The 12,499-nt window shown below is 45.7% G+C and overlaps 2 protein-coding genes across 2 annotated transcripts; both read right to left on the bottom strand.

Annotated features, from left to right (window-relative positions):
* Nucleotides 1-35: 35 nt before the first annotated feature.
* Nucleotides 36-4,474, bottom strand: LOC103371902 (uncharacterized). Its single transcript, XM_008301378.1, has 2 exons — nt 4,288-4,474; nt 36-3,334 (listed from the first exon to the last, which is right to left on the bottom strand). The coding sequence occupies exons 1-2, from the start codon at nt 4,463-4,465 to the stop codon at nt 2,007-2,009; spliced, it is 1,506 nt and encodes a 501-aa protein (XP_008299600.1). The 5' UTR covers nt 4,466-4,474; the 3' UTR covers nt 36-2,006.
* A 1,092-nt stretch (nt 4,475-5,566) lies between these two features.
* ska3 (spindle and kinetochore associated complex subunit 3) lies at nt 5,567-12,139 on the bottom strand. Its single transcript, XM_008301377.1, has 11 exons — nt 11,894-12,139; nt 10,601-10,662; nt 9,507-9,678; nt 8,959-9,394; nt 8,807-8,868; nt 8,349-8,545; nt 8,078-8,266; nt 7,295-7,471; nt 7,049-7,125; nt 6,598-6,725; nt 5,567-5,975 (listed from the first exon to the last, which is right to left on the bottom strand). The coding sequence occupies exons 1-11, from the start codon at nt 12,006-12,008 to the stop codon at nt 5,818-5,820; spliced, it is 1,773 nt and encodes a 590-aa protein (XP_008299599.1). The 5' UTR covers nt 12,009-12,139; the 3' UTR covers nt 5,567-5,817.
* Between the last annotated feature and the right edge of the window lie 360 nt (nt 12,140-12,499).

The raw sequence follows: 12,499 nt of genomic DNA, 5'->3' as shown, positions 1-12,499 counted from the left end.
ACAACAACAGAATCAGTGAGGAAACAGCAAACTGCTGCTTTTTACAAACTTTAATGTTTCAGTCAGAAAACAAATAAAGAAACTGAAGAAACTAAATATTCAGAGACAGAACAGAACCACTTAATTAGAACCGAACAGAACCAGTTAATCAGAACCAAAAAGAAAGGAAAGGTGAATTCAAACATCACAAACCGTTTGTGTCACAACATCAGAGCTTCATGAACATTTCGTCACAGAGCTTTAAACTGAACCGTTTGGTCTCGTTTCTTTAGAATCCTCTAAACAGCTGCTTTTTATTCTCCTACAGCAGCAGCAAGCGGAGCTCCGACAGCTGAGCGTCAGACACAGAAACCAGTTTAATGCAAACACATCATCAATAAACCATCAACAGTTGAACTAATCAACCAGTTTGAGTAAAAGAGTCCGAACTCTTACATTCAGCTTCTTCACTGTGAATCTTTTCTGGTTTCTTCCTCTGTGCCAGGTCTTTGGACAGAAACAGACGCTTGAGGAAACTCTGATCAAAACCTTTCAAGCAGCTGATCGATCAATAGCGACATTAGCTGTTGGCTGCAGCTCCTGCTCATGGAGACTGGTGAAGACAGACAGAAGACGCGTTCAGAACCATGAAACACTGCTGGACTCCCACCGAGGTCCGGTGGTCGGAGAACCACCATCTGCTCTGAGCGATCCTGACGAGCAGCTGCTTCACTGCGTCCATCAGTTCAGGTGTTCACGTGTATTTAAGGTCCATTTCACAAACTACTGAAACTAGAAAGAACACGAGCGGCTGAGTGAGCTTCACTAGAAAGGGTTTTACTGTCACTGAAAACATCTCAACCCTGTCACGATCAGAACCTGAACAGAACCAGGGAACGAATCCTTCACGTTAAATGTAGGTCTGCTCAGCTGGAGGGTCGATTAAAGCTCAGCCGAGAAAAAACACAACAAACACTGTTTTCTGTCAGACAAACCATCCTTTATAGGAAGGTTCTGACCCAGTGTGACTGACAGAAACAAACGAAACGTGAAACTTTCCTTCCTCACCAGCACAGACAACACCTGACAGCTTTGTATTAAATAAGGAAGTTGAACATTTCGCCAAAATGCTGGATTAGTTTGAAGACGGTGACTTGCTTAAGCACTAGAGGAAGCTGAACATCATTGTTGGAACCTTCGATCTGGCTTCAGTTTCTGCAGGACGCCGGTTTATTGAGTGAAGCCCTGCTGAGATGATGAGTGAAAACGGCTGGAAATGAGCTTCTTCTCTTCATCGAGACCCAGAACCTGGACTCGGGACAGAACAAAACCCACCAGAAGGTTCCAGAGGACAGCCGGACCCAGCAGTGATGAGCAGGGAGTCCAGTCCATGACGCTGACCTGCTTCGTTTCAAGAAAACAAACAGAATCTGGTTTAAGCCAACAAACCTTTTCTGTAACTGGAGGTGAAATCAGCAGCTGCAGTTTCTGATGCAGGTCGATCAGAGGAAACGCTGACAGTCTGCTGGTCTGGACCAGCTTCTGACAACTTTTCACACTTGTTCTGTTGTTTGACACAATAATCTTCAAACATCTGGATGAGAGCAGCTTCACTGGGAATTCATAATAAATGTAGTTTATGTGAACATGTTTTATATCATTCTGATTGGCTCACGTTAGGATTAAGTTATTTTAGTTGAGGAGGTCTGAGGAGGAGGAGGAGGAGGAGGAGCAGTAAACATCTGTATGTCTCTTAGTTCACACCTCCAAGTTTACCATCAGCACAAAACACAATAAAAACGGCTTTGACCTCAGATTTAGGCTGTTTTCATCCAAAGCTTAAATTAAACACATTTAAATTCCAGTCATTCTTCTTCAGGTGAATTGCATAACTTCATGACATCACATCCCAGCAGCTCCTGTTGCCGAGAATAAAGTGACCTACATAGAGATCTGTGTGGTTCTAACAGAACACGGACAGTCCACAGCAGTAAAGGGAACTGGAGGAGGACCACGCCTCTCCGCAGTCACTCCAGCGGAGCAGCAGAGATGCACAGGTTGTTTAAGGCACAGGCGACTTGAACAATCTTGTCGAAGGTGGAGAGGTTGGAGGTCCGCTCTGAGGCGGCGGTGAAGGGACTCTCCACCGGGCCGGTCAGCATGGCGTACCGCCGCTTCACCATGGAGATCACCTTCTCCACGTGTCTCTGCACGCTGGCCTCCAAGGAGGCATCGGCCGGCCGGTCCTCCGACCCTGCGGCGGTCTCTCTGCGACCGCCGGCGGTTTTGAACGAAGCTCCTCGAGCGGCAACCGACTCTGCGATGTCCAGATCCCGCGCGGCCAGCACCACGTCTCCCGGCAGCAGCTTGCAGAGCAGCCCGCATCCCTCGGCCAGGCTCTTATCGCTGACGCTCCCCAGCACGCCCCTGGAGACGAAGGTGACCACGCCCTGCGGAGCCACGCCCACCAGGTACTTGAGCACGTTACAGCCGGCCCCGGCCTCGGAGCCCTGCGGCGCCCCCTGCTGCTGGTTGCCCCGGGAAACCGGCTCCTCGCAGGGCACCGTGAAGCAGTCTATGATGACGGCGCAGTCGGGGTGGGAGGCTCGCAGCGCCGCCGGCAGGTTTTTCCGGAGCTCAGCTCTGGAGGGCCAGAAGACGGCCGTGGGCACCAGAGTGGAGGACATGATGTTGACCATCCGGTGCACCGTCCTGGTCACCGTGCCGACCTTCACGCCGAAGCGGTAGGCCAGGTCCTGGTTACGGAGGTCCAGACGGAGTCGCATCAGCGTCAGCAGCAGCTGCTGGAACTTAGACAGCTTCACGTTCTTCATGCCGTCCATGTGAGGAGCCAACAGCCACATGACCGTCTCCAACACAAAGTAGTTTGGTAAACCGGTGTAGAACTTCACCTTCTCGGCATCGTTCCTCAGAGAGTTCTCGGAGAGCGACATTCTGTCCACAGACTCTCTCAGCGCCTGGTTCTCCTTCTTCAGGGCCTTCAGGATGTCATCAAAGTTCACCGGAGCGTCGGACGTCTGAGCAAACTTTCCCTTCTTACTGTCACTCACAGATTCATCGTCATCATCGTCTTCATCTGTGCTGACTGAAGAGGAAACACTTTCCTCCACGATGGCCTCCTGCTCCTCAGGAAGCTCCCCAGGAAGCTCCTCCTGCTCCTCAGCAGACCTGCCCTGACCCTGCAGGAACAACAAGGCATTGGCAGCCTCCACGCGAGCCTCCTGCTTGTCCAGGATCTCTAAGGCACCTGGTTCCTTCATCTCTGGGGACGATGGAGCAGCGGTGAACACAGAAGGAACATAATCTGGTGACCGTGGGTTCTTCACCTGTTTACCTGCAAACAGAAGAACAGGAGGAGCTCATAGAAAATCAAAGCATCCGTTTGTGACACTTTTAAAACAACCGTGTGCGTTAGTCGACAGATGTTGAGCCAAGTTCTCACAGTTCTTATTATGCTGCTGTTCTGATGAGAAAAGTCTTTGTGTTATGAGTCTTTATAAGTTTTTGTAACGTCCTGATTTGGAGAAAAAAAACCCTGAAAAACAACAGGAAATGTTCAAATAATTCCTCCCTGGAAACTTTCTCCTGACCGCATCTTAAATCAACAACAGCATTAAAAACTACCAGAATAAGACCTGCAGACATCAAATTAAGTAAATTAATAAACTAAGAAATAGAAGAAAAAACTAAACATTTCCTTTTGTTTTCAGTGAAGCTCTAAATTATTCATACCCCGCCACATTTTGACATATAGTGATTTTTTAAACTAATTTTTTTCTGGCTGGAAAACAGCAGCACATCGGTTACAGGAGCTTACTCTCAGTTTTCACTGTTGGTTGTCAGTGATCAGAGACGAAGCCTTTATTGGTCACATCCGTCTGGAGTGACAGTCGGCTTGTTTGTCGTTTCCAACCAAATGAAGACTGCTGGTCTCCAAAAACTAAATAATTACCAACATTAATGTCAGTCATTTGGGACTTTGTAGCCACCTGACTTAAAACTGGTTCACGATATTCAGAAGGTGGCTTACAAAATCTTAACTTTACATTTATTGGCATTTTGCAATGAAAGTTGAGTGTATGACTTACAGTTTTGTTTATTTAATTAGTTAACAGTGAAAATAGTGTCTGTGGTGAGTTCAGAGTCAACTACAGGCTCAGACAGTACCTGAGACATTAATGAGCCACCAGTACCTCTGACCCTGTAGCTCCCGAACAGAACCTCAGCTGAGGGTCCATAAACAACCCGTGTGTCCTGCCTGATGCTCCACAGCACCACTGGTCCTACCTGAGATGAAGTGAGTACTACACAGCCGGCTGCCGTCGTTCGGTACCCAGCCCTCCCGGTTCACGGCAGCTATCCAGCGCTGCTTCCTCTCGGGGTCCCGGGGGAACCGGTAGAACGACAGGCTGGTCCCCGGTGTCCTCCTGTTCCTGCAGCCGGCCACCACGCAGGTGTGAACCATAGTCGGGCCCGGAGCCGCGTGGAGCCGCGCCGCTGTCTGTGGCTGCTTGACTCCCAAAATGGCGGCCGAGCAGAGGGGGACAAAAAACAGCAGCTGCGTCACCAGCGGGCGCCAGGATCCGCGCGTCTGATTGGACTGTTTTGCTGGAACGTCATCGAAACGCGACCCTACGCACGCTGCTTAAACAACGTTAAAGCTCTAAAAAAAAAAAAAAATGTACTGCGTTCTTATACATATCGCGGAAATTTAGAAACGAATCTTTTCTTGTGACGTAAACGTTTTTGAAACTAAGGAAATAAAAGTGAAAAAATCGCAACCTGTTGCTACAGGAGGAAGTATTAGCATAGCTACTAAGTGGCTAGCTCCACATCAACCAGCAGGGCGCATCTGAAACAAGACACAGATCACAGCTAGAACTCTGTTATTTAAAGTAGAACTGTAAACCTGCTGATAGTGAGTAAGTGATAGTGAGTCCAGTTTACCTTCATCTCTCTGCAGTAATGACAACAGATATCATAGCAGGAACTGTTAGCATGTCACACTGGGTCCAGCCCAGAAATCTGTAGGTTTGACTGGTGTTTACTCTACTTTAAAGTTATCTTAGAATAACATTGATAAATAATAAGAGTAAGATTGTAAAAGTTATATCATCAACAGTGAGTGGACTGGACCAGTAGTTCTCATAATGTGCCTTGGAATTAGTCTTGATTAGTCTTTGATTTTTAATTGGTAGTTTGGGTGAGTGAGCCAATAAATAGTCCAGGAAACAAATTCAGGCTCTGGTGAGAAGAAAAGTTCATCCATAAAGTAATATAGCACAGAAATTACTAGCTGCTATTAATCAGCTCTGCTGAATTCAGTCCATAGTCTAATGATAACTTCCAACAACAGCAGCTTAGATTAAAACTATAAAATCAAAGCCAAGGTTGCATTGAAGTGCATGTTTATTGACTTCTTGACTCCAGGGTTCATACTGGTCAGCTGCCACCTCAGGACAGAGCTTGTATATTTAAACTGACTTCCTGATAGTTGATAGTTGTGTTATTTTTTAAGTGAAACATTTCTCCATGTCCAGTAAACCACTAACACTTGTCTAAAGAGCTCTTTCTGTATCAGTTTTATTTACAGTTTATATCCATCCAACAGACACCAGAAATATAAACAGTCTACATACAAAATATAAGAAATTTCCAAACCTGCCTCTCTGTTAAACTTGTTAGTTTTGACTTTGGAGTTTTTTTGCAGCTTGAGCTAAACAACATCCAGAACAGCATCTCAGCACCTGACAGATGGATGAAGACGGAGGTTTTCCAAAGTCCAGATGAGATCAGATTTGAGCTGCTGATCAAAGTTTAGTTGTGTGTGATCAGTTTGTACACTGAATTTTCTTTCACTCCTCCAACATGCTTCAGCCTCTTCAGCTCGGTAAGACAGAGGATGTAAACCGGCGCCAGAGTTCCAACACTGATGATCCTCTTCAGTTTCTCCATCTGAAACTCTGTGGTTTCTCCTGCAGGGGGCGCCACAGTACAGAGACACACATCAGACATCTTGAAAGATTTCATATGATCATCTGAGAGAATAAAATGGTCTGTGTGGCTTTCTGGATCTTCTATAGCTTCAAAGCAGAACATCACAAACACATCCAACTGATTGGCTCGATTCATTTAGAGAACCTTTGTCTGAGAAGTGACAGAGAAACTCAAACATCAGATCAAAGACTGTTTTTCTGACAGCAGCAGCTCCTAAAACTCCCATTAGGAGAATTTCCAGTTTAACCGTCGCATTAAAATTCAGTCCACCTCAGCGAGCTGGGCTGTATTTATGTGAAAATTATCAAAAGGTGAAACTGGGACGAAACTTCTGTTGTTTCATGTTTTGCTGTCCAACTGAGTGCTAATATTCTAATCACTTAAACACAATATTTGCAGAATTTGCTAAAAACATGTTTAATTAAACTGCTGATTAAATACATCTATGATTTATATCTGGGTGAGAAGATTAACTGTTGAATCACAATCTTTCTAAACTTCCAATCAGGTTTACAGTAACCCTAAGCCTCCACATCGTCGGTCTGATGGATTTGATGGAACATGAATGTGTCATCGGTGCGTTTTCTATGAAGCACTGACCTGGACGCTGCTCTGTGAACGTGTTGATGTTGTGGACGGCCCGGTTCAGGTTGTGTAGCGTCACCTGCCTCAGGTAGTTGGGTAAACTCTGGAACTCGCCGTCTGACACCGCAGACAGACCCATAGCCCTGAGGACAGGACAGACGGAGGATTCATGTTACAGTCAGACAACTACAGATGTGAGTCATATGAGGACGGCAGCAATAAGGAACAGAAGGAAGCAACCAAATAAACATCAGCAGTAAAAGACAGGACAGACAGAAATAAACGCTTCAAAACTCTCAAATCTAATGAACATACTGCAGATGTACACATGATGCTGCACCGTTAAATTAATAGTGATCTGATCTGATGCAGTCTACAACTTTATAGGAGACATTCAATGAAAAAGAAAAACATAACAAAGGTTTTGTCGGCGTGTTAATGCTTGATTAGATGTGACGTAGTTTACTTGTGTTTGTCTTTTTCTGGTCTGAGTTGTGGGTCCTTCGTTCTGATTGTTTTCTTCAGCTGAGCCTGAGACACAAGCTGCACCAAGAAAGGCAGGAAGGTTGAATTTCACATTTTCATACATTTGATGTTCTGCATAAAATGTCAAACTGATTCCAGGTGTTTGAGGAGCAGTTTTTAACATAAACATAAACATAAAGATTTCTGAGAAACAAACTGCATGTAAAACGACAGGAGCCTGACTGACCTTGCAGATGTCCTGAGTGACTGAGCTCAGGTCGGGCATCTCCGGCGTGCTCGGCTCCTGGTAGTCGGTTCTGATCCGAGGCGTCCCCAGACTGAACTCCTGAGTGGTTCCGTCCAGCTCCAGACCGTCACTCGCCACCTTGTCATGGTCACTCATCTTCAGGACTTTTGGATTTCTCTGCAGGGAAACAGGTTAAAAGGCAGGAAAACACTGAACAAGTCGAATCTGACCTTTAAATATTCTATTATTAAATTCATTTTTTACACCTTTTAAAAGTAATTCTGTGGCTGTGCAGGATTCAACACCAGATATGAGAATATTCTGCTTACTTTGACTAGATGTGAAATAATATAAAACACAACAGATTTATGAACTTAAATACTTTTTCAAATTAAAGTATTGATTGTATTTGATTTTTTCAATTTGCCATTTTTCTTACATAAAATAAAAAAACATTTCTTTCTGCTTCTTTTAAAGATTATTTGTCATTTTATTCTTGTGTTTTCAGCTGAATTGTTTATTATGAAGGTTCAAAGTCAGCTGTTACAGACTCATACATAATTATGGGGTCTATCATGAGTGAAATGCTGTTTGAGGCAGCTTCAAAATGGCACGAAAACAAATAATCCAGATTATCTCCATTACATTTAGATACTGTGTCTATAAACCACATTGAGCAGTTACAACAATCCTCCGTCCAAATGGTCGGAAATTTTTAGAAAACTAAAATGATGATGAACAGAAAGCAGTCGAAGCTGATGCAATAAAAACTCCCTTCCTCACCCTTTGTAAAGAGTTTCCCAGAACAGACTCCAGGTTTGGCATCTCTGGCATCTGCTCGCCTCCCAAACCCATCAGAGAAACGTCGGGCACGTCGTATTCCCAGCAGCGTTTGGAGCCTGGAGCTCCTTCAGGAGGAGATGTTGGGAGTTCTTCACTCTGCGCGCCGGTCGGCTCTGGCTGCCGTAAACTCTGAAACAAGACGCAAACTCTGAGCTGAAGGTTTGTCTGGAAGCAAACACATCCTTTCAACGTTCCACACACTTCTTCATACCTTTCTGGTGCTGACCAGTCGGGCGACGTATGGGGTTTGGAACGCTGGGACCTCGGGGGTGCCAGGCAGGTTCGGTCCACCGGGGGATCCAGGCTCACTGGAACCCAGAGCAGGAGAGGCGCACCGAGCGCTCGTCTTTTTCAGCTTGAACCCTGGAGTGCATAGAACAGGCAGCTCTGGAGACTCCAAGGTTCCAGCTGAAGGCAGAAGAACAAAGTCACACAGGTCACGTTTGTGTAGCTCATTCACCGCTGCTCTTGTGTTTCTGTGAATCTATCGGGTGTTTGTGGGTAGTTTGGTTCTCTGAGAACAAAGTAGAGAAGAGCAGAAACCAGACAGAGCAGAGCTGGAACATCCAGTACAGACACAAGGCTGTTTTCTGTATCGTCCCTTTGACAGAAAGAAGTAACTGGCTAGAGGTCAGTTAACAACAGAAGTGAGCTGGAATGCTTTCATACCTTTGGTCTGGAAACTCTCCAACACAGGGTCTGCTGGTGGTTCAGGTTTGTCCTGCGCTGCTCTGTAGAACAAGAAGACGTTCATGAAGCAACACTGGCAGGTTAGTGGAGATCAGATACCTTCACACTGTGCAGCGTTTGTGATGCTCCACCTTTGGGGCTTTTCAACGTTCTTCTGGAGCAGATTCATGGTGAAGGTGTTGTTCAGACACATGCTGTGTTCTGAGACACCAAAGTCGTGCATCTGGGGGGTCTGAAGCTCGTCGTCATCCATCCGCAGAGCACATTTAGGAGTTAAAGGCAGGAGAGGCGGAGCTGGCGTGGTGAGCGCCGGGTGAGGGAGGCTCATCTCAGGCATCGGAGGGACTTCAGAACACCACTCAGCTCCAGCCAGAGCTCTCTTGATCTGCACCTCAGACAGACCGAAGTCGGACAGCTGAGGGGTTCTCAGCACGCCGCTGAAGGTTGGTGCTGATGGAGGCGGTGAGCAGAGAGTCGCTCCATCCTCCTCCTGGCTTCCTTCTTCCCTCTCTGCCGAGTTGGTCTCGTCCTCTGCAGGATCTTCAGCGTCTGCCTCCTGAGCTGCTGCTTCAGCAGGAGAAATAACAACATAAACTCACTTTGGGAGCATCATGTTGTCGTCATTATATATCTATGTGTTACCAGAAACAAACACCAGTGCGCTAGAATCAGGCCTTACTGGTTGGTCTCTGGGAGTCACTGGGAGCTTGGTAGCCATAGTTTTCCCAGTGAGCCTTCAGGGTCTGGATGTCTTGGCTGACTCTCTGCTCCATCACTCTACAGGCCTCAAGGAAGCTGTTCACCTCATTCTCACGAGTTCTCTGCTGAAGCAGTTCCTCCTGGATCTGCCCCTGGAGGAGGGCAGGATTTATCACGTATAAGATATGTGGTCTGAAGACAACAGACTGTATTTAAAAGACTGGCAGTCAATAGAGAAAACTAGAAACTGGTGCTATAAAGTAACCGAGTACAAGAACGCCAGGTTTGTACTAATTACAGCTGAACGATTTGGAGAAACATGTCAGATATGGTTTGATTTGAACATTCACTGTGCAATGGATTTAAACTGTGTGAAACCGTTGACACGATAGTTCCAACCTCTGGGTCTAAATTGCAGTGATTTTGATTTAAAGGTGACTGTTCAGCTCTGGAAACGTAGAGAAGAACTACAGTACAGTCACAACTAGTTACTACTCAGACTAGTTACACAGTAAGACTTTACATTAAAAAGCACAACATCAGTGAATAAAAGACAACCTGCTGTTAGAGATTACACTCCTGGTTTCCAGTAAACCCTCGTTTAAATTAAACGTCGCCAGTGAGTTGTTGGCATTTTGATGAAAGACACATTTGCCTTTTTAATTTGTGAATCAGAATCTAATGTTTCTTTGTTTAAATTCTATTAATCGTGTGTGTTTATTGTGTTTAACTCTGGAGCTGATTGACCCAAATGGTGGAACCACTCAGAACTACTGGACTGTACGTGACCAACTTAAAACTAAACATCCATCAACGGCATGAAGAAGAAAGTCTATCAGCAGCATAAGCCTTTTCTTGCAGAACCAGGACTTTCACTTTGACACTTGAGGTACATTTTGCTGATGCGTCTGATACTGACGCAGGACTCAGTGTAGAAACCAGATTCGTTAATAGCTGACTCGCTGCAGTCTTTTGTGTATTCGAGCTCAGCAGCTGCAGAGAACGTGATGATTGAAATTAGAACGTCTGGTTATTCTGCTCCCTGAAAATGTCTGATAAATAAACATACTGCACCTTCAGGCTCCCGATGTTGAAGTTCAGTTCATGATATGTTCGCATCGCCTTCGCTGTGGTTTCTGAAAGAAGGAGCTCAGACTGACACATGTGACGTAGCTACACATTTCATACGTAAAGTTAAGTCCAAATCATTCACACCACGGGAACTTTTATTTGAGCAAAAAGTTTCTTGAGCCTCAAAATGACAAAAAATAGTAAGAACCGTTTTTTTTCTCCATCATTTTCCTCAAATATCAGATTATTTATACTATTTCCTCAGTAATCAGCGGCGAAGCTCTCATCTTAACTGTTCTCATCATTTCTAAGAAGTTTCCTGCAGGTCTCCACTGGGGTCATGGACTGTTCCTCTTTTATATCTCTAGTTGTTCTGTGTCTCTTTGTGGTTGTGTTGATTCTCTCTGTGTCTCTTTGTGGTTGTGTTTCATCGTTGTGTCTCCACGGGGATCTGGTTCCTCCAAGTGTCCATCTCCAGATCTTTAAAGGCTTCCTCTCCATCACTCTGCTCTTCAGTTCCTCCACAGGTTCTGGATGGATTCAGGTCTTGACTCTGGCTCCAACATCTTCTGGTGGTTTTCTTCTCACCATTTCTTCACATCATGCTGCCTCCTGACCAGGCTGACTGCTCCGTCAAAGCATCACCTTCCACCACCATGTCGGACCGTGGGGATGCTGCTCGTGGCCTTGAATGCTTCTCCTTTCTTTGTGTCCAAACAGCTCCATGTTCATTCAGCACAGAAGTGATGAGCAGCAGCTTTCTTGTTTGTCTCGGAGAAGTGGATCCTCCTTGCGTCCATGGAGACCAGTCTTGTTCTTGGTCTGCTGGAGTGACACGTTGCTACGAGAACTGCTCACATCCATCAGGGCGCTCACCTGAGCCTTGGGTTCTTCTTCTAGTGCAGGACTCCCGTCTGTCTCTGACATGTTCCACAGTGAGGAACCCCTTGGACTTCTTCATGAAGTTTCAAATTGTCAACACTGGACCTTCGAAACACCTGGTAGGACTACGAACTGACTAGTAACTAACTGACTAGTAGCTGAGTAGAGAACTGCTGTATCAGAACATTGTAGAACTCAACATTTTGTAAATGTCATTTTCGTGAAACAAACACAGAGGATCAGCTGGAATTCACCGCTGACTTCTGTAACGTTCTGTTGTTGATATGAGACACATAATAAATAAATATACATATAAGAAACCTTGTGGTCAAATAAAAAATGAGCCGTAAACAGAAGCCGTCGGTGGCGGGCTGCTACCTGAAGGGGACGGGCCTACAGGTGTGCTTCACTCACCGCTGTCAGGGTCCCGTCGGCGGTTTTCAAAGGCTCCTTGGAGTCTGACGGTTTCGGACTCCAGAGTCACCGCTAGCTTCCGGAGTCTGGAGAAGAACTGAGACGTCGGGTCCATCTTAGAGCTGAAACCTAACAGAGAACTGCATTTAAATACTTGAGACGGATTCCGAGCCGGAGAAGCCGTTAGAGCTTCTTCTGTCCTCCAGCGGAAAAAAACAAAACAAAACACTTTTGGATTTTGGCGCCTGTTCCGGCTTTGAGCGGAAGTGCTTCTTCTTCGAGGGCTTTAGTCGCGCAGCGGGTAAATGGCGTCACTGGCGCCCCCCAGTGTTCACAGCGGTGAGTGGGAGGTTTACACTCAAAGCCAGCGATGGATCAGGTGTTGTGCCGACAAAAGCACCCCCTCTCAAGGAGCGCAGAGACGGTCATTCGCCTGTAGATGAAAATAAAAAAAAAGTTTAACAGTAATATTAAATATTTGTCTGTACATGGTCACGTGGAAATAATAAGAACAACAGGGACCGGTACAGCTGCCAAACTGTTTGTAAGGAAGCGCAACTGTCAACAGGATGCATTTCTGCCAAAAGAATCACAGATCTTTTGAAG

This window comes from Stegastes partitus, unplaced genomic scaffold (genome assembly GCF_000690725.1).
Source record: "Stegastes partitus isolate 25-593 unplaced genomic scaffold, Stegastes_partitus-1.0.2 Scaffold1668, whole genome shotgun sequence".
Classification (NCBI taxonomy): Eukaryota; Metazoa; Chordata; class Actinopteri; family Pomacentridae; genus Stegastes; species Stegastes partitus.
The sequence above is the reverse complement of the archived record's forward strand: the minus strand, read 5'-3'. Positions and strand labels throughout refer to the sequence as shown.

Bases quoted from the DNA above. Each gene is read 5' to 3' on its own strand.
- LOC103371902 (XM_008301378.1), bottom strand. From the start codon at position 4,465: ATGGTTCACACCTGCGTGGTGGCCGGCTGCAGGAACAGGAGGACACCG. The intron at 3,335-4,287 runs GTAGGACCAGTG...TTCTGTTTGCAG, and splicing joins TAGTACTCACTTCATCTCAG to GTAAACAGGTGAAGAACCCA.
- ska3 (XM_008301377.1), bottom strand. From the start codon at position 12,008: ATGGACCCGACGTCTCAGTTCTTCTCCAGACTCCGGAAGCTAGCGGTG. The intron at 10,663-11,893 runs GTGAGTGAAGCA...TCCTTCTTTCAG, and splicing joins CCGACGGGACCCTGACAGCG to AAACCACAGCGAAGGCGATG. The intron at 6,726-7,048 runs GTAAACTACGTC...TCCTGTCCTCAG, and splicing joins CCAGAAAAAGACAAACACAA to GGCTATGGGTCTGTCTGCGG.